General features: G+C 35.2%; 2 protein-coding genes across 2 annotated transcripts in view; both read right to left on the reverse strand.

The window, feature by feature from the left end:
• The window catches only part of LOC149791193 (uncharacterized), a gene marked incomplete at its 3' end in the record, with an annotated part of 207331 nt that extends 190793 nt beyond the window's left edge, over positions 1-16538 (reverse strand). The window contains exons 1-12 of the mRNA XM_089971317.1: positions 16419-16538; positions 15362-15682; positions 14246-14441; positions 12578-12846; positions 12058-12271; positions 11298-11540; positions 10603-10758; positions 9616-9810; positions 5008-5256; positions 4401-4605; positions 2046-2218; positions 40-204 (exon numbers count right to left, since the gene is read on the reverse strand). Coding sequence (XP_089827443.1) covers positions 40-204; positions 2046-2218; positions 4401-4605; positions 5008-5256; positions 9616-9810; positions 10603-10758; positions 11298-11540; positions 12058-12271; positions 12578-12846; positions 14246-14438 — 2062 coding nt within the window. The remainder of the gene's footprint in view (positions 1-39; positions 205-2045; positions 2219-4400; positions 4606-5007; positions 5257-9615; positions 9811-10602; positions 10759-11297; positions 11541-12057; positions 12272-12577; positions 12847-14245; positions 14442-15361; positions 15683-16418) is intronic.
• The window catches only part of LOC149791195 (integrin beta-like protein C), a 42383-nt gene continuing 30310 nt past the window's right edge, over positions 15353-27425 (reverse strand). The window contains exons 7-10 of the mRNA XM_089971318.1: positions 25167-25331; positions 21763-21806; positions 16419-16543; positions 15353-15682 (exon numbers count right to left, since the gene is read on the reverse strand). Of these exons, the coding sequence (XP_089827444.1) occupies positions 15353-15682; positions 16419-16543; positions 21763-21806; positions 25167-25331 (664 nt within the window). The remainder of the gene's footprint in view (positions 15683-16418; positions 16544-21762; positions 21807-25166; positions 25332-27425) is intronic.

The following is a 27425-nucleotide window of genomic DNA, read 5'->3' on the forward strand; positions in this document are numbered from 1 at the left end:
AGATTTAAAAGAATGTTTCATTCTGGACCCTAAACAAACCTTCGCATCTGCCATCATTTATGGATGTAAAACCAACTGGACAGTCAGTACAGTTGTACCCAACCCCAGAAGCTTTATGGAGATCTGCGGGAATATCTGTACATTTCCGTAGTGGTGAACAAGGTTGTGTAGCACACCCATCTCTATCCATTTCACAATCTGGACCTGGTATATATATATATATATATATATATATATATATATATATATATATATATATATATATATATATATATATATAGAGAGAGAGAGAGAGAGAGAGAGAGAGAGAGAGACAGAGACAGACAGACAGACACAGAGAGAGACAGAGACAGAGAGACACACACACATACATACATACATACATACATGCAGACAGACAGACGTACATACACACAGAGAGACAGACAGACAGACCGATGGACAGACAAACAGAGACAGACACACATACATACATACATACATACAATCAGACAGACAGACAGACAGACAGACAGAGACAGATTCAGAGAAGCATACATACATACATACATACATACATACATATATCATGCATACAAAACAGGCATATTTAGTCAGATAACCTTGAAGAAACTGTAAATTATTTATGTTCAAGTTTTCTGGTTTGTGTGGATGTTTGGGGGTTCTTTCAATTTCCATTATTTAAGGAGGGGGGCGTTTTGGCTTCTTCAGACAAATTCAAACCAAAGAGACCTTCAATGAGCGCAATTCCTTAAGTTCGGACATCTTGGAAAGGTATATCGTTTACTTTGCCAAACGGAACCGCCTTCTAAAACCATAGAACCTAATAAGGATAAACCGTACAGGTGTAATTTCATTATAATGTGTTCGATCAAGCTGTGTCTTTGTCGCCAGCTAATATCATTATTGCATGAAAACGAATAGCAGCATCTGCAACTTCTTACCGTCAACGAAAGTTTGATATTTGAATCAGGGTCATCCATACTGTATCGTCATGGTAGAGTGATTTGACAGATACGAAAATGTTACAGGGACTCAATATTTTACAAAAATTCTAATTAAAATTTAAAGACATGAAAAGGCATATTTGGTAGTTCTTTCTTATTATTCAGCTCATATGTGTTTTTTCCTTTGCAGACTTCTGGGTTTGATTCTACGTTAGATTCTTATAATCTGAAGTAAAGTCATCACATTATACATACAAAGATAACTGATTATATATATATATATAAACTAAAATGGCAAATGAACTGATACATAATTTTTAATTTATATAGTATTGTTTCTAGTATAAAGAAATGTATAAAACTTCAAAAGTTCCGCTGTTTTTCAAAACCGATCACTTCTGTTTAGGCATTACGGGATTTATGACTACACGCACCATTTACATACCACACTAATTGCAGGGCTGAACAACGTTCAAAACAACGCTCCTCTAAAGATGACAACGGACATAGTCCAATAAACATGGGCAACTTTACATTGCAAAACGCACGTTAACACATCTTGTTTACGAAGAATTGAACTTGGTTTAAATAACAATCAAGAATTATATTAGAATGATTCCTTTAGAAAATCATAAAAGAAACAAAGTAATTGGACCAAGTGTTTAGAACTATTTTGTAACTCTTACAAATGGTTAAAACATAATATCTAAAATAGGATATTAAATGCCAGATAGCAGGGGAGATTACTTAACAGATATGATACAAAGTAAAAAAATAATTTGAACAAATTTAAAATGCACAGCTCCGAGAGATTTTTATTCCTATGTCATACACTTATTTTTTATTAGAATTAGCTTCTTAAGCATGTTGTGTTCGAAAACTTTGCTGTAATACATTTGTATTGACGATGTGCAAAGAAAGAAACCCAAGTTCCGGAATTCGATGTTCTATGTTGCGTTGACCATCTACTTAGCATAACCAACATCAGGTCAATGTATAGTATACGCCAATCGTACTTGATTCGTTGCATCCTTGTATGTCTGTGTATGCTGATACGCCAGGTAACATTTTAAGTCAAGTCAATGTATGTATACATACCGTCCCAGTACGGGTCACATCTGCATGTAGCGTATTTAAAGCTGTCTGTGGTACGATTGTCATCCCGGAATTCTGCAAAGTCGCAAGTTCCCCTTTGGTTGCAAGTCGCACACACCACTATGACGATCTGATGAGGGGTTGCTTGTGCTCCGAATTCGTCCACAACTGTCGCTCTAAAATGTTACATTACTTCATTGAACACAAGGTCTACCTATGGTTAATATCATATTCATATGTCCGCCCCGTTTGATTTCAATCGATTTCTAATTGTTTGAAATGTACTGTAAAGCAATAAAAAAAATATTATCAAGCTAAAAATTGACATTATAATGTTTAATTGACCATATCTTGATCGCAGGTAGTAAATATGATCAGGAGTTGTTGTCTTAACAGTAATATATACTGCAATAGAAAAGTGACACGAATCTAGTTAATGATATTGTCAACAGAGAGAAGGACACAGAGAGAAATGAACCGTTAAAAAAAAAAAACGGTCTTTCCGTCTCGAGACAAGAGAAAGCTACAAGCAAGTTTCATCTATTCCTAATGCAACTAAAGAAATATGTGCGAATTATATGTATCTGTCCTTGCACATCACATGTTTTGTTCTTTGTTGAAAGTTTGATTGAACTTTACGAGGCATCCTAATTCAGTAGAAGGAATCATAAACCTGCCTGACATAGAATCTATGTTGGGGTTTGGACCGAGACAAGGAAATCGCAGTCAACGGGTTACATTATTTGTCTCCCCACGAGGCTTGCCGAGGGGGAGACATATAATGTAACCCGGCGACTTGGATTTCCATGTCTCGGTCCAAAACCAAACGTAGATTATTTTTCTCACCCAATAATTTCGTTTAAAGTAAAACAGAACGTCTCACTTTTGCAATATAGTTCACGCGCAAATGTTTACATGCGGTGCATTAATACAAATATGTTTATGAGGACTGTGGCGTGACCATGTCATCCGAAGTACACAGTCTTTATGCGTGAGCCAAAAAAAAATAAAAACATAAAATGTTCAATAGTATCTAGGTATCATCACATTTAATATCTGGATGTTATATGAAATTAACAATAAACAGCTAATATTTATTATAAGAAAATGTTTCATTGTCATCAGTTCGAATTTAAAAAATTATATTGTAAATAATGAAACGATACTGGGCGCACACCTCTGTTGTAGTAGTATAGGCTATATTTACAACGAAAAGTTACATGCAGCATGAGTGTCCATGCTTGGTTTAATCATGGGAAATTAGTGATATTTGTCACTATCGTATATAACTCTTCTTTTCTTTGGAGGAGGTGAAACTGTTTGTGACATATTTGTGTTGTCCTTAATATTGTTTGTAAAATTACTCACGTGTATTAAAGACCCTCCAAATACGGACCCTAGCGGATAACCATTTGCGAAACTTCCAAGTTCAAGGATTGTTTGAAAATTGTATTCTTCTGTCTTGGAAATATGGCAATTGAAACCGTGAAATTTGCTTAAGGATAAATGTGTTGACGGATAAATGATTCCTTCTGGCTGGTAAGTACATTATTTGTCATTAAATATTATAGGTATATTTTTTATTCAACTGGGACATAATGGAAATGCTTAACAAAATTAAAATAAGGCATGTTTGACATAACACATTTTCTGGCTGTTGCTAAGTTTTCGGTAGTTGTTAAGAGGGTTGGGAGGCTATGAATTGTATAGGTCTATAGTCTGTGTGCATGGATCAGTGTTTTCTGTCATAGTTCATTTCACACAGCATTGAGAATTTTATCCTGTCTGTAGCAGTAATTTTTCAGGTCAGCATCATTAAATGTAGGTAACAGTATATACTTTGTTTCAAAGGAAGTAGTTAAAACTAGTTACGTAGCTTTAGCTACATTTAATGACGCTGACCTGAAAATGTATTGAGCTAGGCCTGCATATAGAATAAAACTGACCATGCTGTGTGGAACCAACTAGCATAATACCAAAAAGTTTGACATCGTATGGGTGTGTGTCTTTGTCTCTCTCCAAATGTTTTAGTATGGTGTGTTCTCAAATATGGATATACCTTAAGTTACTATGTCTTTGTTATATATTTGTTGTTGTTGTTGTTGTTGTTGTTGTTGTTTGATTTTAGAACAACAACGTCAAGCACAGCAGAAGACAACAAAGGTTTCTTTTTTTTAAAGTAGTTCTGAGCGCGTGGACACCTTGACTGAGACGACTGATCTGAGATGACTAGACTGAGATAAGAAAAGTAAGGTTGGCATAACATCTATATTTCTCTGTCGCATGGGTGAGAAAATAACTTTAGAAGGCATACTAATTCATTGGGATGAAACATAAGTCTCTATGACAACAGCGTACTTGACATTAATAGGTCTGTCTTCTTGGAGTAAAACAGTAACAACTGCTGTTCCATTCTTTTGGTCGGTGATATTCGCATACATCTGACCATCAAGGATTCGATAGCTATATTCACCGTCATCAAACGCACTAAGTTGATACGTTATGGTGTTATTAATTGTCATGTTGATTGTAGAAGGACCACTTATACTTGGTGCCTCGTTTTCTGAAACGAAACTTACTTAAATTACTAATGATTTGTTTTGTGTGCATTTCTGTTGGTTCGATTTCTTAATTGTCATATTTTTACTGCAAAGAGATTTCAACCAAAACAAAAATTAAACTAAAACAAAAACGTAGTTAAAAATTGCCATATCAGCATTATAATTAAGATCAGTAAAACTGGCTTAATTTATATCAAATGATTTCAGTTTCCTTTCAGACTCTACCACTGATATTGCTTTTATTGTTACAATTACTACTACAATCACGGTTTTAAATTACTACTGTTACATCGGACACAACGGCTATGAATATATTTTTATGAAAACTTCTGCAGATAAACTGCCACTTCCTTGACAAATAATGGATTAATATGACGATTATTGTACACAAGCCAAATACCTACCTAATAATGCATCCACTTGACGAGCGACATACCCGAGTCTTCTTGTCTCGTTTGCAACTTCTTCATCCTCGGTCAATACTAAATCGAAAATGCATTCATATTCTTCCTCACCGCAGACGTCTCTCGCACTTGCAACCTTCGCCGTGTCAAGATCTTCCAGGAATGTGGGCGTATAATTCAGGTGAGAGTAGTCGGAATATCCTTTTCCTTGAGGGTACCAGAATGCTGAATGATTGGGATCAACTGCCCCTGTAATATGGATTAATATTTGTGTTTAACAAAAGTTTATTTGCAGATGGTCTCGTATTAAAATCGATACTATAATTGAAGCGTGGCGTGATCGTATACTGAAGTCTGAGTAAATGTCGATCATACCACGACTATCATGTCCATCATACCACGTCTATCATGTTCGTCATACCACAATTAGCATGTCCATCATACCATACCACGATCATCATGTCCATCATACCACGATTATCATGTCCATCATACCACGATTATCATGTCCATTCCAGGACTATCGTGTCCATCATACGACGATTATCATGTCCATCATAACACGTCTATCATGTCCATCATACCACAATTAGCATGTCCATCATACCATACCACGATCATCATGTCCATTATGCCACGATGATCATGTCCATCATACCACGAAGATCATGTCCATCCCAGGACTATCGTGTCCATCATACGAAGATTATCATGTCCATCATACCACGTCTATCATGTCCATCATACTACAATTAGCATGTCCATCATACCATACCACGATCATCATGTCCATCATACCACGATTATCATGTCCATCATACCACGAAGATCATGTCCATCATACCACGATTATCATGTCCATCCCAGGACTATTGTGTCCATCACACGACGATTATCATGTCCATCATACCACGTCTATCATGTCCATCATACTACAATTAGCATGTCCATCATACCATACCACGATCATCATGTCCATCATACCACGATTATCATGTCCATCATACCACGAAGATCATGTCCATCATACCACGATTATCATGTCCATCCCAGGACTATTGTGTCCATCATACGACGATTATCATGTCCATCATACCACGTCTATCATGCCCATCATACTATAATTAGCATGTCCATCATACCATACCACGATCATCATGTCCATCATGCCACGATGATCATGTCCATCATACCACGATTATCATGTCCATCCCAGGACTATTGTGTCCATCATACGACGATTATCATGTCCATCATACCACGTCTATCATGTCCATCATACCACAATTAGCATGTCCATCATACCATACCACGATTATCATGATCATCATTTCACGGTTATCATGTCCATCATACCACGATTGTCGTATCCATCATACCACAACTATCATGTCCATCATACGACGATTATCATGTCCATCATACCACGTCTATCATGTCCATCATACCACAATTAGCATGTCCATCATACCATACCACGATTATCATGATCATCATTTCACGGTTATCATGTCCATCATACCACGATTGTCGTATCCATCATACCACAACTATCATGTCCATCATACGACGATTATCATGTCCATCATACCACGTCTATCATGTCCATCATACCACAATTAGCATGTCCATCATACCATACCACGATTATCATGATCATCATTTCACGGTTATCATGTCCATCATACCACGATTGTCGTATCCATCATACCACAACTATCATGTCCATCATACGACGATTATCATGTCCATCATACCACGTCTATCATGTCCATCATACCACAATTAGCATGTCCATCATACCATACCACGATTATCATGATCATCATTTCACGGTTATCATGTCCATCATACCACGATTGTCGTATCCATCATACCACAACTATCATGTCCATCATACAACGATTATCATGTCCGTCATACCACGATTATATGGTCTATCATACCGCGTTTATCATGATCATTATGCCACGCTTTCATTTTGAAATGATATTTGACTATAGGATATTTTATTTTATATATTTGAATTATTCCCAAAAATCAATGTACAAAGCATTCACTGTGCTAAAATATGTTTCAATTATTTTTTAAAAGGAAGAAGAGTTAAATAAAAGTGAACAGTATCATAAATTCTACAATTCACCCCGTGTATATGTGATAAATATATAAAAAAAATCAAACAGAAATATTAGTAGTTTAATATCCATCTAAGTGTCAATTCGTGACTTGGAGAAAAAGGAATTTTGACATCATCAGAAACAAATCTTAATTCTTTTCCTAAAAGTCACATACATACTTAGACAGAACAGAGGCATAGAATAACTGATGACATCTATTGCACGAGACATATAACTATTAGTGACAGCTATTACATGAGACATATAATTATTAGTGACAGCTATTAATGAGACATATAATTATTAGTAACAGCTATTACATGAGACATATAATTCTTAGTGACATCTATTACATGAGACATATAATTATTGGTGACTGTACAGTTGCAGGTGACAGCTATTACATAGTCATATAAGTATTCGTGACAGCTAGTACAGAGGCATATAAGTATTCGTGACAGCTAGTACAGAGGCATAGAAGTATTCGTGACAGCTGGTACATAGGCATAGAATTATTCGTGACAGCTAGCACAAACGAATAGAAGTATTCGTGACAGCTAGTACAGAGGCATAGAAGTATTTGTGACAGCTAGAACAGAGGCATAGAAGTATTCGTGACAGCTAATACAGAGGCATAGAAGTATTTGTCACAGCTAGTACAGAGGCATAGAAGTATTCGTGACAGCTGGCACAGATGCGTAGACGTATTCGTAACAGCTAGTACAGAGGCATATAAGTATTTGTCACAGCTAGTACAGAGGCATAGAAGTATTCGTGACAGCTGGTACAGAGGTATAGAAGTATTCGTGACAGCTAGTACAGAGGTATAGAAGTATTCGTGACAGATAGTACAGAGGCATAGAAGTATTCGTGACAGCTAGTACAGTTACAGGTGACAGCTACTACAGAGGCTCATAATTATTGGTGACAGCTAGTATACGATAAAAACATTAATTTGTGACAGCTATTACATGAGACATAAAACTATCGATGACAGCTAGTACATGAGACATACAACTTGTGGTTACAGCTATTATACGATACATACAATTATTGGTGACAGTACGCGAGGCATAGAAATACTGGTGACAGCTAGTAGGTGTGACAATATTACTGCTGACGGCTAATACGCGAGGCATATAAATACTGGTGACAGCTAGTAGGTGTGACAATATTACTGCTGACGGCTAATACGTGAGGCATAGAAATACTGGTGACAGCTAGTAGGTGTGACAGTATTACTGCTGACGGCTAATACGCGAGGCATAGAAATACTGGTGACAGCTAGTAGGTGTGACAATATTACTGCTGACGGCTAATACGTGAGGCATAGAAATACTGGTGACAGCTAGTAGGTGTGACAATATTACTGCTGACGGCTAATACGCGAGGCATAGAAATACTGGTGACAGCTAGTAGGTGTGACAGTATTACTGCTGACGGCTAATACGCGAGGCATAGAAATACTGGTGACAGCTAGTAGGTGTGACAGTATTACTGCTGACGGCTAATACGCGAGGCATAGAAATACTGGTGACAGCTAGTAGGTGTGACAATATTACTGCTGACGGCTAATACGTGAGGCATAGAAATACTGGTGACAGCTAGTAGGTGTGACAGTATTACTGCTGACGGCTAATACGCGAGGCATAGAAATACTGGTGACAGCTAGTAGGTGTGACAGTATTACTGCTGACGGCTAATACGTGAGGCATAGAATCATTGGTGACAAACTAACCTATTGTTAGTTCATATAATACTAAGTATTTCAAATTATTAATAAATTTTGAAATACTCGAATAGTATGTGTGCACAAATGCTTAAGGTGTTTGAAGGCTGGAAATGAAATATTATTGTATTGCTTATTGTGACCAAACCGAAAAATTGTTTACGTACATTTGTATTAGGTTTATATACATTTATCAGACACTGTTGGACTCAGCGTCATGCGCAATGGTGTAAATATTTATTGGTAAATTATATATCATCCCGCAAAAAGCAGCCAATGCAACCAAAATGTCATGCTTCAGTGACTTCAGTTGTACATTTATATCAGTTCCTCTGGACTGTTGGCCAAATATGTACGTAATTTGTCTACAGATGAGTCTGCTGTGATGCAATTATACCTTTCCAAAATTAGGACACTGCGATCAATGTTTTATCGCTCAGTAACTGTTATTATAACTGCAGATGTGCTTTTGAAAGAGTCTGCACCGTGTAGACATGAAATTAGTTTAAACTCAGTTCATTCTTTCAATATGGTTTGGTTGCTATTTTAATAGTGAAGAAATAATGCTGATAAACGTTGTCTCCATACATCAGTATGAAAGAACGGGATGATTCATTTCGTAACGTAATCACACAAGTGGGGATTGTTTTGATTTTTACATTTTGTATGTTTAGCTTGAAAAGCAACAATTTGTCAGTGGAGAGAATGATATCGATGTCACACTTATGTCAAAGAGTCAGTCATGTCATTTTAAAGACTTACAGCTCTTTCCGAAGTTCAATATGTCTTTCTCTCCTACTATGCCCCATAGAACGCTTCCATTCTTAAACTGAAAGTCATTTGTAGGATCACCATCGAAATTCCCCAATAACCCAGCTGTCATATTTTGAAACTTGTTGGGAATTAGGACATCAATGTTTAGCATATTGACCGAAATTCCAACTGTAACAGCAATCCCTGAAACAGATATAATTGTTATGGGTTCATTATTATTATTATTGTTATTGTCATTATTATTATCATCTAACAGTGAAGCGTGGCATCCTGCCCATTAAAGATTATTTCCACATGGCTGTTATGGCAGCAAGAAGGACGAGTATTGCACAAGAGATCGTTTTCTGATGACATTCTGATTTTTGGCCAGAGAATAATTCACAAAATGTTAAATGTTAGATACTCAGGGAAAATATCTAAATACTTATAGTAGTTTTCTCTGAAGATTTAATCCTGAGTATTGTGCAAAACAAAATGTATACCAACATCCAACATTACTCCATTTAATATTTAGAAAGCTATACCCACATCTAGTATTGTCCCATTTAATATTCTGAAATGTACACGGACATCTAGTATTTTCCAATTTAATGTTCATAAATGTATGCCCTTATCTAGTATTGTCACACTTAATATTCAGAAATATATACCCACATCTAGTATTGTCCCATTCAATATTCAGAAATATATACCCACATCTAGTATTGTACCATTTAATATTCAGAAATATATACCCACATCTAGTATTGTACCATTTAATATTCAGAAATATATACCCACATCTAGTATTGTACCATTTCATATTCAAAAATGTGTATCCACATCTAGTATTGTACCATTTCATATTCAAAAATGTGTATCCACATCTAGTATTGTCCCATTTAATATTCTGAAATGTACATGCATATTTAGTATTGTCCCATTCAATATTCAGAAATGTATATCGCTGAAACAAAGAAGTTTTGACGTTGTTACCTGATGCAAAAACGGCCATCACGTTTTTTGTTTGATTACGTCTTGAAAGCGACATGTAGTCAGATTCAATGTTGAATTCTTTGTCCATATTCGTGTAGTCCGATGTGTAATCGCTCAACATCAAACTCGGTGCCATTTTAGCATACACAATGAGGTCTGAAAGTGTGTAACATTGCAGAACATGCTAATGCTTCATAAATTAAGGGCCAATAACTATGTACAACCTGAATAAACATAATTTCATATACGTTAATGAAGCGGAAAATCAGGTTTTATGTTGCCATGGTGTAGATTGATTTCGACTGACGTTAAGATATTGCTTTTAAGGTAAATAGTCTTTTCAACAGTCTAGAATAATCAATTAATTAATATGCAATCATGTCCTTATTGAGAAAATTTTGACCGATAACCTCTCCGACAAAGAAAAGAAATTTTTTTAATTTGGACATATCTTATACAATATTGTATTCGGTTTATTTCAGTTCATACAATATAAATCGATGTGAGGAATTCTCTTCACAAAATTGATTTTTCTCAAAATATAAAAGTATGGTGGATAACAAGCATATATATATATATATATATATATATATATATATATATATATATATATATATATATATATATATATATATATATATATACGCACACCCGCGCACCGAGTTTAAAAGCTATTGCGTATAAGATTATAATACCATTTTTGGCTGCATTCATTTCAATGTGGACTTTAACATCATTTGTTTCCGTGGCAGCAAAGGCTGTGAATGCTGTTGCGTCGCTCATGTTCCCATCTTTCGTAACAACTCTGGAAGTTCTGGCTTGAAGTTCAAACTCCTCCGTGGACGAGTTGATTGTAACCAGTGTAAATTCCCCCCAGCCGTTAAAAGTGTAATTCTGTCCATCGAGTGTCTTGAAATGTGGGTCACCACGTGCAGGTGCTAACAAGTAAGGGTTACTGTATACCACAATGTTTTTACGCATTGGAAATTTCAACTCAAATTTTGGCTTTACTTGAAACACAAATGGCCTTCATAATAAGTTTCCCTTCCTTCGTGAAAAGGTCTGAAATTAAGCACTCAACCAATTCTAGGACTCAAACAAGTCAATCAACTCCATCAGCTAAGGATCCAACCACAGTTTATATACAATATTGCGTAATTTTAATTGTGAGAAACAACAATGATTGCCACTATCGAGATAAATAATCTGAAATCTATTAGCAATATTTTGATATAAAATGCTCATCCCATCATTGAAGTGCAATATTAATAATGAAATGCAAGTGTTATAAATATTCTGAGAAATAAATATTTTGACACGAATTTTTTTCCTGGTAATTTTAACAATATTTTCGACATGTGTGCCAAATAATGTATATACTTGTATGAAACAATAATATAAAACATACGAATATTTGTTATAGTAAAATGAGATAGTAAATGGTCAGTCCCTTACCGTGCCATGCAGGAAAAATGGTATAACACTGTCCTATGGGCCGAACGCTGTGGTATAGGGAACACAGGTTATTTTCTTCACAGCAAGCTGTTCTCATGTCTTTGTCGTAGCTCTTGTGCTTGAGCGCCTGTTTGTTTGGATGATACCTGATAAACCCTCCTGAATTTGAACCATACCCTACGAAGTACCGGTTTGTTTTATCGTAGCAACAAGTCTGAAATTCAAATATTTAAATATTGCAAAAAGGTTTGTTTGTCTTGTAATTACTTTAGCCGTTTGTATGTATTGTGTGTGTGTGTGTGTGTGTGTGTGCTAAATAAATACTTGATCTGAACAATGTGAACAACAATGAATGAACCACATTTATGATATAAAAATATCACTTAATATTGAACACTTGTGCCATTGCATACGGCTTGCGTTTTATTTCTACTGATATTCTGATTTAAAAAAAGAAGAGGAAACAAACTTTCTGAAAAGATAGATAAGCAAACTGGTGTAGGAGTCTCGCATAATTTACCTTCCCCGAGTCCTTCGGTCGAAATTGCCAATTAGGACGAATGTACGTACAGAAGGCGTCCCCTTGATTGAGGTAATCATTATCGCTGTAAAATTGGTCACGTGCTAGATGGGACGTATCGCAGGGGCAAAGAGGCATCTTTTCTAGACCTTCCTGGTATTCATCCTTGTACTTTCTCTCATTTAAGTACCAATCGATACAGTCTTGACGAGAACTCTTTGGACCCAGAGACCGGAACGATAGACGATAATGCAACAGTCCAGTATAACCTAAATAATAAACAGTTCACGTCTTTTAGTATATCGATTTCTGTCAGCTATTTCTGCTGTAAGAGTTGATTTGTGTGTATAGTATATGTGTTGTGTGTTTGGCATGTGTTCCTAAAAGGTAACTCTTCTCCTCGTAGTAACCACTGAGATATTACAGAATGTTAATTGGGGAGGGGGAATAGCTCTTAGAGACCGATAAAACGGCCAAAGTCATTTTGTTTGTACTTGCGTTGTACTTCATGTAGAGGGTACATCATGGGCAGCACGGTTACCCAGTACTAAAATGATGGACTTTGACTATAGACCAGAAAGTAAATGCTAAATTTTATTTCTTGTTTCTTTATTCAATTATCAGAGGGTAGTAGAGCATTGTTCTCTTCCGTTAGTCAGAATGTAACTTTAACATAAAAAAAACAAACATAAATCACAATCAATTTTAGACATTGCAAACTTAGAGAAATTAGCAACGTAGCCATATTTAAACTCTGAATTAGGTTTATTTCCAAGATAAACAGAGTTGTAGACTAGGTTTATGTATTTTCATTTGTCTAGTAAGCATTTGATTTACAAATATCATCTGTCTTGTAAACATTTGATTTACAAAATATTTCCTTTCGCTACGCGAATTTTATATCTGCCAAAGTCCAGAAAGTTTAAAATAGTTTTACAGATGTTTGCTGCTGAAAAATCAAGGCTTATTGTAGGGCTATAAATAACGTTGAACGACTTAACGTGACATGTCAAATCAGTGCATTGCAGCGCTATGACTTCTGGGAGGAAATGGATACATCACTAAAGTTACTGACTAGTATTTACACATGCAGAATTGTTAGCTTCTACTACCTGCGGTTAGTCTGCATTGCCAGCTTCCGGTTTTGTAATTTCGGTGTCTTCTTACTAAGTGTTTAATACTAGCATATATATTTTCGACATATATTTTCTCGATATCTATGTTTTACGGTATTTATTCATATATATATATATATATATATATATATATATATATATATATATATATATATATATATATATATATATATATATATATATATATATATATATATGTTTTAGCGAGTTTTGGCTCTTAATATATATTTTTCTGGATGTACTTGATAACACACACACACACACGCACACACACACACACACACACACATATATATATATATATATATATATATATATATATATATATATATATATATATATATATATATATATATATATATATATATATTCTCTTCAATTTATGTAAACTTGGTGACTGTTTAAAAATGCATTCAACTAATTTTAGGAACAGTATCTGACAAAGAACTGATTTCTATGTAATAGACTTGCTCAAGAACATCTATTGCTTTGTTCCATCATTTTACGAGAGGTTGGCCTTAAGAAGACTTACCAAATGATATCGCTAATATATCAATGGCAAGGACAGCTGAAGTAAATGACCTATAATCCGTGTATTTTTCACCGTCTTTAGTTGTAAATCCGATGTACACCAGCTGGCTTTTCAATTTTATGCCATTTTTGGGGTAAACGTAAAATGCAAAAGTATTCACGCCGTCCGTCAGAAGAGCAAGCTGAAAGTTCATTCGCTGAAAAGGTAGAAAATTTCGAACTTTATAATTAGTCAATTTATTACGATTACAATAAATATTGGATTCATGTAGTAAATTAATATTAAGCGTTATAATAGCTTAAAGATGAATATTAAGATACGGAAGGTCTTAGGGTCCATCCTCCATTAACCATATCTCTCGTAAATAGCTAGGTCGATATTCGCCAGATTTGGCCTATAGGTTCCCGATATGGTGCACGTCGGCAGGAGTGATATTGTATTTGGGCCCATCCCATAATATGGACAAAGATGAAAACTTACAGTTACATTTTTGCATATTTTAGACTGAACTTTAATCATGCAGTCATAGGAAACGTCAACGGCATACAGGTAAACGTGTATTAGGTTACAAAACTTGGGCCCAGGTAGTTCTTTACCTGATTGGGGGTTGGGGTATAATATAAACCGCGTGGACTTTGCTGTTGCAAGACGTGAACGTAGGACTTGTTCATTACTTATATTGAAAACAAAAATTAATCTAATTTAATATTTGAAACAAACTGGTTATTTCATTCCTTGGTCGTACTATTAACTTTGTGATATCTGCATGAAAGCATTCATAAATAAACACATATTTTTATTTCAACTTTCTTCTAGCAAGTTGTGCAATTTACTATTCTTTTAGTTGTTTCTTGGGACGCAAATACAAAAACACACGAAAATACTATGAAGCAAAATTAGCCATATAATTATTTATTTGTAAAGCTCAAATGAAGACTTTATAGACGCGAACATTTGCCATTTTTGTTTATGTCTTCTGCTCAGCCTAATGAAGGATGGTCGAAAAGTCATTTTATTTGGCTCTGTAGGCACAAACACATGCATGCTACAAAATTAAATTTACTGAAATTTCACTCTAAACGGATATGCATCGATATCAATCTGGTATCATCCTACCTCATTTTGTCCAGTTTTTGTTCTTGATGGACGAACTTGATGCCACGTAACGAACAGAGCAAACTGAGCAATGAAGTTTCCAACGTCTCCGTGAATTTGCTGAATAAATTCTTGGGCGGTTCTGACGTTAGAAGATTCATTGATATCGCCTTTTATTGAATTGTAGACGTGGTAGTACACATTTCCGCCGTACCGTAAACTGTCCCTGTCTATATCATTAAAATATGGCGCCAGTATAGTCTTTCCTTTCAGATCAGATCCGTCAACAGTTCCAGGAGATTCAAACGGCCCATCAAACGTTATAATGCCAGTGATACAAACCTATTGGAAAAGGAAGCGCAAAATGCATTCCGTTGGATCTCGCGTGATTATCGTATTCATGTATAAGGATCGTAAGAAAGAAATCAACGCAGCTTCTTCCTATTCTAAGTGACGTAAATCCTACCCATCTCAAGGAAACTTCAAAATCTTGTCTTGGACACAAGAAATCAAAGCCTACATAAGATGCAGAGCCTGATTGTGTCTAATTTGCTAGTCATTCGAAAATAATATTTGTATTCTTTATTTTATTCGTGTAAGAATTGTTTAACCATTTGTCTGAGTGTAATGTAATAAGTTTAACTTGAATAATTGGTGAGATCTGAACCAGTGCTGTATCAGTTACCAGTTCCTCTATAAAGATAATCATAATCATACACACACACACACACACACACACACACAGACACACACACACCATTATTAAAGTTATATCTTCACATAAAATACTATACTCAAGACACTTCAGATATGAAATTTTGACTGTTTTGTATGCAAGAAGCGTATCACTTTATCACTTAAAAATACAAACTTAAATTACCAGATTTCCTTCTTTTCCCTCAAAAATTTAAAGCACGTTACTATCGACTCTATATAATAAAATGATATTTAAATTAAGTAATTTAATTTTTTATGACCCGAACAAAGTCGTATAATTTTATTAGATGACTGATAATCGTCATTGGAAAGAAATATAAAACACTTAATATGTAGTAGAGGCAAGAAAAGACGTACTTACAAATATCTTTGAATAAGTCGAACGAAACACTGGGATTTCATATTCTTTGGAAACAAGTTTACATTTCCCATCATTCACTCCAATAAGACTGTCGTCATTGATTAACCCATAATCAAATTTTATTCCTGAAGTTGATGGAATATAAAATGTTTGCTTAAACTATAGAATGAATATCAAAGTGCATGCTAAAACTGTAAAATTTAATTTTCCATATATAAAGAACACATTAAGCATCTGATTAGTTAGCGGTAACGAGGCTGCAATACGGAGACGAGGCTGCAATACGCATAGAAAGAACAGGTCAAAGATAAACATATATATATAAATATATTCCTTCAACAATATTTCCATTTTGATATCAACTTTACATCGAGTCATGAAGCATTTTATTACATTTTAAAAATATGAATAATAAAAAAATTGTCTCTTACCGTCAGATCTATTGTTCGTGACATCTGAAAATATAAATGGTAATGCGAAGAATAATGCATCACTGAGTAAATATGATATATTCTGAAAATATATCAACAAATGGAATCAACTATTATCAATTTTTTGATGTGCAATATACGGACAGAGTCAATCATGCAAACATTTATAACACAAATCTAATAATTCTTTAGAAAGATTTGCAATTTAATTCTCAGTATTGCTAAAATTTTAGTGTAATCGCAGTAGCTGCTTTCAGGGAATAACACATACAAATATACATGCACACATTTCCAAAGGAGTTAAGACTGACTACAACAAGCCGGTACCGCTTTACATATCTGCCGTGTGTGTTCACAACCAAATGTAGTTCTCGAGCTATTGCGGTACATGCTTGTTGGAAACTGTTAAGTTGTTTCTTTTTCTCAGTTTCCATTTTCATTCTAGCTTCATTAAATTAATCAAATAAGCGATTATAATTTAAATGTGAATCTTGATTTGAATAAAGAAAATAGAGTTTTACAAATACTGCATGAAGTGCCGAACAGTGAGCGAAAAGTTCAATCACCAGTGAGTAGAATGGGTATGATAAATCAAGCGAATGCAAATTTATAGTAAATTATGTTTCTCCGAGAATACGTGCCAGATCAAATTAACTACGGGGAATGTAAGCCTGCTACCTTCCGAATCCAGTCCTACTAAAAGACGAAAATTCGTCTTTCTTGCCAGCAAGATGTAAACCAAGGGCAGCAACCCTTGTCCATTACCTCCCTTGCCACTTCTTTGGTTTATCAGTGTTAAACTGAGTGAATTTCTAATAGGGATGCTCGCTTAGTGGGGTGGTTTGAGGGTCTCATTGCCAGATTACATATTAGGCACACTAAGCACGAACGTAGGGAACCAGCCCAACAGGGGTACCAGAAAAAATTAAATTAATTGTTGACGATAAAATTAAAAAAATTATATATGACCATTTCGATCTGTATTTACGAGTAATTTGATTTGGAATGGTGGCAATACTGGTAACTTCCCACCTATTTAGCTTCTAATATAATGGGGGGAGGGTATTTTTGAGTTTCACATTTTGTAGGAGGTGGGGGAGGCACCATAATATTTTCAGTGCATAGGGACCTGGAAGGCCTTCATCCGGCACTGAAGGGTCTTCAAAAAATGTTATCGGATAAGTATTCTTGGAGGAAATAAATTTCCTTGGAAATTTGCTTTCTTTGTATACATTCCGCAATCACATTAGTATTAGGAGAATAGGTGATAGGTGAAGGGAATGTTGAGTATACAAACCTGTACTTCGGGTATCCTTTCGGGAAGAAAGATTGGACTCCCCATGTGAACGAGAAGCCGGTATCCTGATTAAATCACAAAGCCTATGGTCGTGTGGTTCGTGACCGCTCTAATAGTTTAAACAGATGAATATTGAAGTATTTTTACATTAAATATTCATTGTTTAACCCAGCGAAGCTAAGAGGATGTGTTAATATAATTAGGTCTGGTAGTCGTCTGGTTATAGGATCTACCTGATTCCGATTTTGTGTCTGATAAGCAAATTTCCTGAGATAAAAAGTCGAGAAGGTTGACCCGGCACATTCATGCCGCAATGACTGCAAGCACCGCACAGCGATATGCCAATGAGTATGGTTTGAACCGAAAATGGGTCAAATAATGTTGACAGACGTACCATGACACCGTTGTAGAAACCCAACCCCAACCCCAACCCCCCAAATAAAAAATATATATATGTTGTTCTTCACGACATAGGATGATACCATTAAGCAAATACCAGTTCTGGATTGTAGAAAGTGTAATAATACGAAGCAACAACTAGAATGGATGAGTATTTATACAAATATCAGTGGCATTATCAAAGGCTTAGCAACGTCGATTCATGTACATGTACAACGCAATGCAAAAGAAAATGATAGATGCAACTTTAAAAGGACACCTTACCTTTTACCCTTAATAGTTGCATGTTCTCATTGACTGCCTCAACATTGTAATTTTAAATTCGTATCATGTAATAATAATGATAATAATAGCAACAACAACAACAGTGTAATAACCGTGCTTGCAAACAAATGGAAGGTCACTCATACAGTGCCATTATTCAGGTGAGCACAGTTTATTACAACAATGAGAAAGAATGCTGGGAAATTGTCACAATTAAAGTTTATGTATACTTCTTGGTTAGTACACAATTTATTTTGGCCATATGACGGCAAATGAGTACATAAAAAACTATACATTTGAGCTAATTTTGATAGGAGTAACTACTTTACATTGTCGTAAATAACAAATAGGTATAAATCAGCTGCCACTAGAACGGGCAATTTAATTTTGTGTAGTTCTATCTCATAACTTCAATATAAAATGAAGTCGAAAAGATGCCATTTTTAAAAATAAAATTTACATCCTAAACACGTAGTTGTAAAGTTGAGGTAACTCATCTGTAACACCAGTGACCAAACACCAGTGACCAGACACCAGTGACCAAACACCAGTGACCAGACACCAGTGACCAGACACCAGAGACCACCGTGGCTTGAATGAGATGAATAATACGGTGTGAAGATACCTGTGTGTGTGCTGTCAAGAACATGTATAGAGGCTGGATCAAAAGTTTCCAAATATTTTCGACTTTGTGATTCTATGATAATGTTTCAGAAATACAAAAAGTTAAATTCCTTGTTTAAGTGGCAGTTGACTAAATATCTTCACTGTTTTGTAATAACTGATCATGCTGTGTTCATTGCGTTATTTTAGATAAAAGTCCATAGTAATAAATAATTAGTCTGGAAGTTTTGAAATGACAGATAATGTGCAGATTGTAAAGTTGAGGTAACTCATCTGTAACACCAGTGACCAAACACCAGTGACCAGACACCAGTGACCAAACACCAGTGACCAAACACCAGTGACCAGACAGTCAGAAATGAACAGACTTTGGTCAAACAATTTAAGCATTAATGTTTTGTGGGAAAAAAAATAAAATTTTATTTAATATCAGCATGACTACTCATAAGTATACTTTTGTCAAGAAGTTAATAATATGGCACTCTCGTCTTGACAGGCTATTGCAACTTTGTATTAATGGTATCGTGTAACATGGAAGTAAATTCTCATAGAAAATGAATACATACAATTATATGAAAGCAAGTTTGTCTGTGGTAATTGGTGAAAGTTCTAGGTATTCATCGTCCCCAAATCAATTCTTCTCTCACTCCACAGGTTTCCAAGTATTATTCCATTTTTATGAGAGAGAGAGAGAGAGAGAGAGAGAGAGAGAGAGAGAGAGAGAACAGGAAAGAAAAGGGACTAACGGTTATATCGAATTGTTTTATGCCAATTCTTTAAAAGTGTTATATTCTTGTTTTCTAGTTCTTGCTCTTGCTTTTTAAACCGCTAACGATTCTTATACAAGCTATTGAACAAACATTTCAGTACCTGAAAATACATCTCTCTCTCTCTCTCTCTCTCTCTCTCTCTCTCTCTCTCTCTCTCTCTCTCAGCTGTTGCCTGACAGCTTTACAACCCGACCAACCGAGATAGACAAAACATGCACACACACACACACACACACACACACGCTTTAATGACAGTTTTCAGATTACAGTTTTAACAAAAATTAAAATACACATAGCGAATTCATCTACTATAAGGTACCGACCATTTAGTTTCCGGGGTGTGGTAGGATATGCGATTTACTTCTGAACTGACATATTCATATTTTCTTATATTTCAATACTATTTTTCCAATAATGCAATGATATAATATGGTGTTACTTTGATATAAATCAACGCAAGATATTTTTTTCCAGCTAATGACAGACGGAATCGAACACAAAACAAAAATACGCGTCAGGCCCTGTTCCAGACCGTTACATTTTTGGTCCCTAATATGTACGTGCACTTTCCATGAGATTGGTCTACAGCAGCAAGCGTTACCAATCATACAAAAGTTGCCTGGCCAGACAACGACCATAGTCTAAATCATTGTCTGAATAGTACACACAGTCTGTAATGCATGTGTTTTCTTGTTGTTCTTTTAAAACCATTATAAGATACATGAATAGACCTTTGACCCACACAGACAGAAAAGAGATGTCGTTGATCTGGCGATCTCCTAAAAGAACTCGGCCATACTTGACCACTCTGAGAGAGAGAGAGAGAGACAGAGAGAGAGAGCAAACGAATGTTATGGTCGGTAGCGACGGAAGTCAAACACAAGTGTAACCGTGATCACCTGATTCACCTGTAGAAACCTCCTACGGGTTCGTTGTCATTTTGCTCAACAAGTTCCACACTAGTTTCTACATAATCGCTGAGAATCGATAGTTTTAAAAACAAACTGCCGCGTTTTAAGTTTCGAGTGCTACTGTGTCTAAAAACTATTTGTACTTTTCTTTATTTAATCTGACGTTTATGTTTTAAATCTCACGCATCGCTGTTATATATTCAGTCAATATGGATGCAAACAGCATCAGGATGAGAAGAACGATCAACAGTTTGTAACAAATCACAATTTGCAGGGAAGTGGTTACTCCTTGTCAGCGCACAGCTTCTTGTAATTAATCTTAACTCCTTGGAAATGACAGAATTGTATTTGTACGCGCTCTAAATAAAATATGTGTATAGCCTATAAGTTGCATCTTACAAATGGTCGCATAACTTTTAATTACAAGGGAAGTCACCAAGCATCGGTTCTGGTTAACGAAAAATATATGCATCTTGTGATATATGACATCTGCAGACTCTCTCTCTCTCTCTCTCTTTCTCTATATATATATATATATATATATATATATATATATATATATATATATATATATATATATATATATATATATGAAAAAAATAATGTATCTATATAGTAAAGCTGGAATAGGAGATAAGTAATACTTACCAGGAGTCACGATCAAATTTATGCATCTTTGTTGGCTGGTGAGTCTGAAATTATAATGCCTGATTTGCATTAAAACTGAGACATAACGAACGTCTTCATTCATTTCAGTTTTAATACATTGTTTTAATTCGAGTGTCATAATTCATCATATTGTTTTAGGGGCCATCCATATATGAATTAATGCAATTTGTGAGAATTTTTTACCCCCTTCTCTTTATCGTCACAAATCTCAGTCCTCTGGAAACCCATACTAAAGCAAAATATTACGGATAGGAAAATTACATAAAATCAAAGGAATAAAGCTGTAGACGTCTCATCTTATGAATTTATTTTTCAATGTTCTCTTTCTCCCATGGCGATACTGCCATGTTACGTAGTTCACATCTTCTATGATACATGGAGCTGGATTTGTTTCGTGCCCTCACATTTGTCAAGAAATCTCTTCCCCCCCCCCCCCCATCGTCATACATAAGTATTTGACTTTAACTGTGGCTGGGTATTGCAAGAAATCTTATATCTTATTCAAAGAAGTAAATATCTTGCTTTAATATCGATGTATCTTGTTCATGTAACATATCGTCTTTTTAAAAAAATTAATTTACTCAAAACAATATTATCATGTATAAGCCAGGAATTATTTTACTTAAACTAGGTATTGTCAAGTTTATTGGTGATAATATTTGTAGAACCCTTTGTAATTTTAGTCTCTTTTCCCGTTTGAATTTACGTTTTTGTTGCTTGATTGCATGTGGTCGCTATACTTTTGACGTATGCATTTGCATGTGGTCGCTATACTTTTGACATATGCATTTGCATGTGGTCGCTATACTTTTGACGTATGCATTTGCATGTGGTCGCTATACTTTTGACGTATGCATTTGCATTTGGTCGCTATACTTTTGACGTATGCATTTGCATGTGGTCGCTATACTTTTGACGTATGCATTTGCATGTGGTCGCTATACTTTTGACGTATGCATTTGCATGTGGTCGCTATACTTTTGACGTATGCATTCTAAAATAAGTGGATATTTTAAAGACTATGCGGCATAAGTCAGTATGTATTGATTAGTTTTCAATATACCATAAGAAGTAGGTCACAGCGACCAATGTGTGTGACACAATCTCATCTCAGTTCATATTAAAATTATTGAGTGGCAGTACAATTGACGTAACAGTAAAAACGGACAGTTTGTAAGAAACATTTAATAATTTCTGTAAAATGCTCCGTGTCACAAACCTTTGGTGCGACATAAAAGCATCCCATGTGTAATTAGGTAGTAAAAATGTTAGAGCCCGGACAGGACGGGCATAAGAACCGAAGGGCACACGAACGGATGAATGGAAAAACGAACAAATGGAATGATAGAAATCACGGATGTTTATTTATTTATGCTCGACCAATTAAACGTTATTTTAAACAAGAGAAACTTAATATTATCTTGTATCTTATCTTTCTAACAAGCTGAGAGATATTTGACTTTCCACCAACTTCACTGTTCATAAGCAGATCTATTGCCACAAACATGCAGCAAAATCATTCTACTACAGTGCTATCATCATTAAAGGTTCCAACTGCAAAGAACTCTTCGAGATTATGAACAAGTTAATGTCAAGGAATGGTAGTACACCTCTTCCAACGATTTTCTTTCCAGTCTCCCTTCCCGACCTGTTTACAAATGTCTTCCTTGACAAAGTACAGTCCATTATCGATGAGCTTGACTAAATAATTTCAATTGATTCATCGTCACCATACAGTTATGAAACAGAATAAACATGGCAACTTTAAGCAGTATTTGAACCTGTCTCTATTGACATGGTAGATACAGGTAGGATGAAGAGTACCCCAAAGTCATATGAACTCGATCCTACATCACAGCTACTTGAGTGCTTATATTCAATAATGCCTTCACTAACCGATGATGTCAATACTTCTCTCTCAACCAGAGAATTACCATCATTTTTAAAAACGCATCCTAAATACTTTTTGTTGAAGAAACGGATGCTTGACCATAATGATTTAAAGAACTACCGCCCTGTTCCTAACTCTCATTCATGTCAAAATCTTATAAAAAGATATTTTATCCCAATTTGTATCTCATCTGAATTCAACTAGTCTTTTCAGCAATATACAGTCTGAATATCGCCGTCGCCATAATACAGAAACCGCAATTCGGAGAGTAGTAAAAGACTTTTTCTCTGCTTTCGATAGTAAAAGATTACAGTCTTCACCCTTTTTGACTTGTTTGCGGCATTTGACACAAAAGACCGTGGTATATTATCACTTCACCGTAAACGAAGAACAGTCCAGCCCAGTTGATCTATGTTTTGGTGTGCCACAAGGCTCTGTTCTCGGCCCGTTCACTACATTCTATACACTCAGCCGTTCTCCAGCGTCATAGATCGGCATACGCTGATGACACTCAAATATGCAAATTTAGGTACCAAACTGAAGTTGAGGCTACCATACAAGGCACAGAGAATTGCATTTCTGATGTGAAGTCATGGATAACGTGTAACAAGCTGCAGATGAATAATAATAACCTAGTGACACGCATCAGCTACTACTATATTCCCAATTTTATTTCGGTTGATGCCACTCAAACACTTGTGTGTTCCTTAGTACTTTCAAGACTGGACTATTGTAATTCACCCCTATTGTGTTCGTCTCAGCAGAAACTTCAAAAAGTTCACAACACGTCTGCTCTGATCATCCTTGGAATAACAAGAACTGAGCACACCCCACCCCTTGCTCTTCACTGACTACCTGTTCGATCCAGAATCAAACACAAAAATGTTCACTATGCTACATCTCGTTGGCTGGCTCCGGTCCAATATACTTATCTGACCTCAGCTATATAGTCACCCGATCTAGCAACTTACGCTCTTCTTCCGACACTCGTATTCTAATTATCCCAACTGCTATACGGACAACGTTCTTTTGCATATCAGGACTCAGCTACGTCGAACGAATTGCCCATTCTTCTAAATACAAGGACACTGCGATCACATTCAAAAGTTCTCTCAACACACACACATTTCGACTACAAGAACGTACTTAAAGATTTTTACTTCCTTAATTATTGTTAGCATGATAATGTTTTGTAATTTGAGGGTATTTTTTTGTAATTTGGTCGCTGTGTATGTTTATATGTATTATCTAATATAGTAAAGCGCTTAGAGCTTCTACAGATTAGGCGCTAAGTCTACATTATTATTATTATTATTATTATTATTATTATTTTGAAATTTAAAAAGTATTATTCATTTTAAATAAGCTAAAATGTATTTGAAACAAACAAAGTAAAACATAAAATTCCTAAACTGAACTGACCCGACATCGTATCTTTTTTTGTTCATTATGGAGATGGAATGTACGAAGAAAAGAAAATCGAGCAATTTACCCTTTTTTGTCGGTAGCTGTAAAACACAAGATGTGCAGTTTGTTTACATCAGACGCTGATGGGGTCCAAGTGATGTTAACATACCAAGCCCCTGGCACCTCAGGATACTTGGCCAGAGCTGATTTTAAGAAGCCACTTGGAGATACTGTTGTAATTTCATCTATGCTAAAGGAAGATTAAAGCTTTGCTCAGTCAGTCTTATTCCTGATATCATTATAGTCTATAAGCTAATGAAATGGCATAAGACTAATAATTGCTATGAGACGAAAGCGATGTATATATATATATATATATATATATATATATATATATATATATATATATATATATATATATATATATATATATATATATATATATATATCTTGCTTTAATACCATAGAGTCGTTGTAATAGTAGTACGCATCTTCGACTGAATTCCTAGGACAAAGAAGATCTTTCTTTGGTCTAGGAACATTCAGCCACCCAACAATTTCAACTGGTACGGCATTCGATATATCCTCGTTTTTTTCGATGCAAGTCGGATAATTCCGAGTCACTGTAAGAGACTCTGAGATAATCCTAATTGATACTTCTCATATTTTGTAAGATTTTGGCGGACGAAAATCCGACCAGATATGCGACTGACAGATTCCTATCAAATGATAGGTGTTTAAAATATCATTCAGCCACGTTTCAACAATTAAATACCTGTACTTAGAATTAATAACGCTTTTACTGCAACTTTGTAAAGAACAGAATTAAGAAATAATTCGATTTCAATAGTCTGAAACTATTGATTGCATTTATGTTAGTAATGACACATCGTCTAGTCATTGTATGTAATTGAATTTATTATGACGTAATAACAACCGCGTGCTTGAGGGCAGTTGGAAATGGCCATTACTTCCATTTGAATGTGTTGTTGTTGTTGTTTTTCCAGCATCCGAATGGAAACGCCGAATATGTTCCGAATAGTTGCTACCCTACTAAAATTACAAGTTACAACCATTACGATGTCTTAAAAACGTTGCAGAACGTCGCACGTAAACGGATATGGTACGTAACAACATTAGCAATGGTACTGAATTGCAGATCAACTATAAAATCAACTGTTTCTCTATATTTGAACATTTGTATGTGTAGGAACTGTACAGTTTGATGTAACTTTCATCAGGGAAAAGGTCAACAGCTGAAATAAATTGAGTTTTGCTTATACTACATCTAAAATAAAAGCTTGGCAAAACAAGAAATGTGTTTAAGTCATGTGATAAGTGATAAAATGAAACTTATTGCTAAAAATAATATCGATGGGTGCGACAAGTAAGCATTTAAAACGATATCAAACACTACTTTGTTTAAACTTCATGACCTAAAGTAAACAACCGTTTCGACTGCAATGTGTTTTATACCAACAATACGTTTCTCTTCATTCCATTGTTTGAAAAGCAATGCAAGTGTAGGATTATGTGTATCAAGAGTTTTAAGTTTTCGAGCCATTTTTCTCTCTTTCCTTTTTTTTAATCTGCCAAATATCAGACTAAAGAAGGAACGAAATAACGAAAAAAAAGAAAAAAAGAAGAAAACGCAATGTTTTTTGTGTAATAAGAGCAACAAACGCGACATTTGATGTGTTTATACATGGCATGATTGTAACATACATGTCTAAAAACATCATTCCCATGTTCCTCACTCTACAACAGATTTGACAACACACTTAAGTTGTATTTGTCACAGACTTTGCAAACAGTGATTGAACAAATATTAAACACAAACAAAACAACAAATTATTAAACACAACGGCGAAAGGAGGCTCATGTATCTAACATACATACCAGTGCAACGCATTATCCTCAGGTGCTTTCTTTGCAACAAGTATTAGTGAGCGGAGTTATTATAAATTGGACTGGGCATTTTGTGTACGTTGGTGATGCTATTTAAAATTAGCAAATTTATTATGAGTTAAAATAAACAATAATTTATACATTATACATGATTTTTCCCCTTTGATTTTTGTAGCCAATTAAATATACAATATATTTAATTATTGTAAATTGTCGCTAGTGATTCTTGGAGTCCAGACATTTTCGTAGTTTTTGTGTTAAGTGTTTGTTTCGTACCCAAATGGTTCACGTTATATCATTTATTATTATTGATTAAACTGATCCCTTTCTCTGTTTGTGCAATATATTAAAGAAATATAATAAATCACAAAAACAGTTTTTCCATGCTACATTCGTTTCACAAAAGCAAGAAAGAACATGTTCTCCATGTGAAAAG

This window comes from Sinohyriopsis cumingii, chromosome 9, assembly GCF_028554795.1.
Source record: "Sinohyriopsis cumingii isolate HCF-2022 chromosome 9, ASM2855479v2, whole genome shotgun sequence".
NCBI classification, from domain to species: domain Eukaryota; kingdom Metazoa; phylum Mollusca; class Bivalvia; order Unionida; family Unionidae; genus Sinohyriopsis; species Sinohyriopsis cumingii.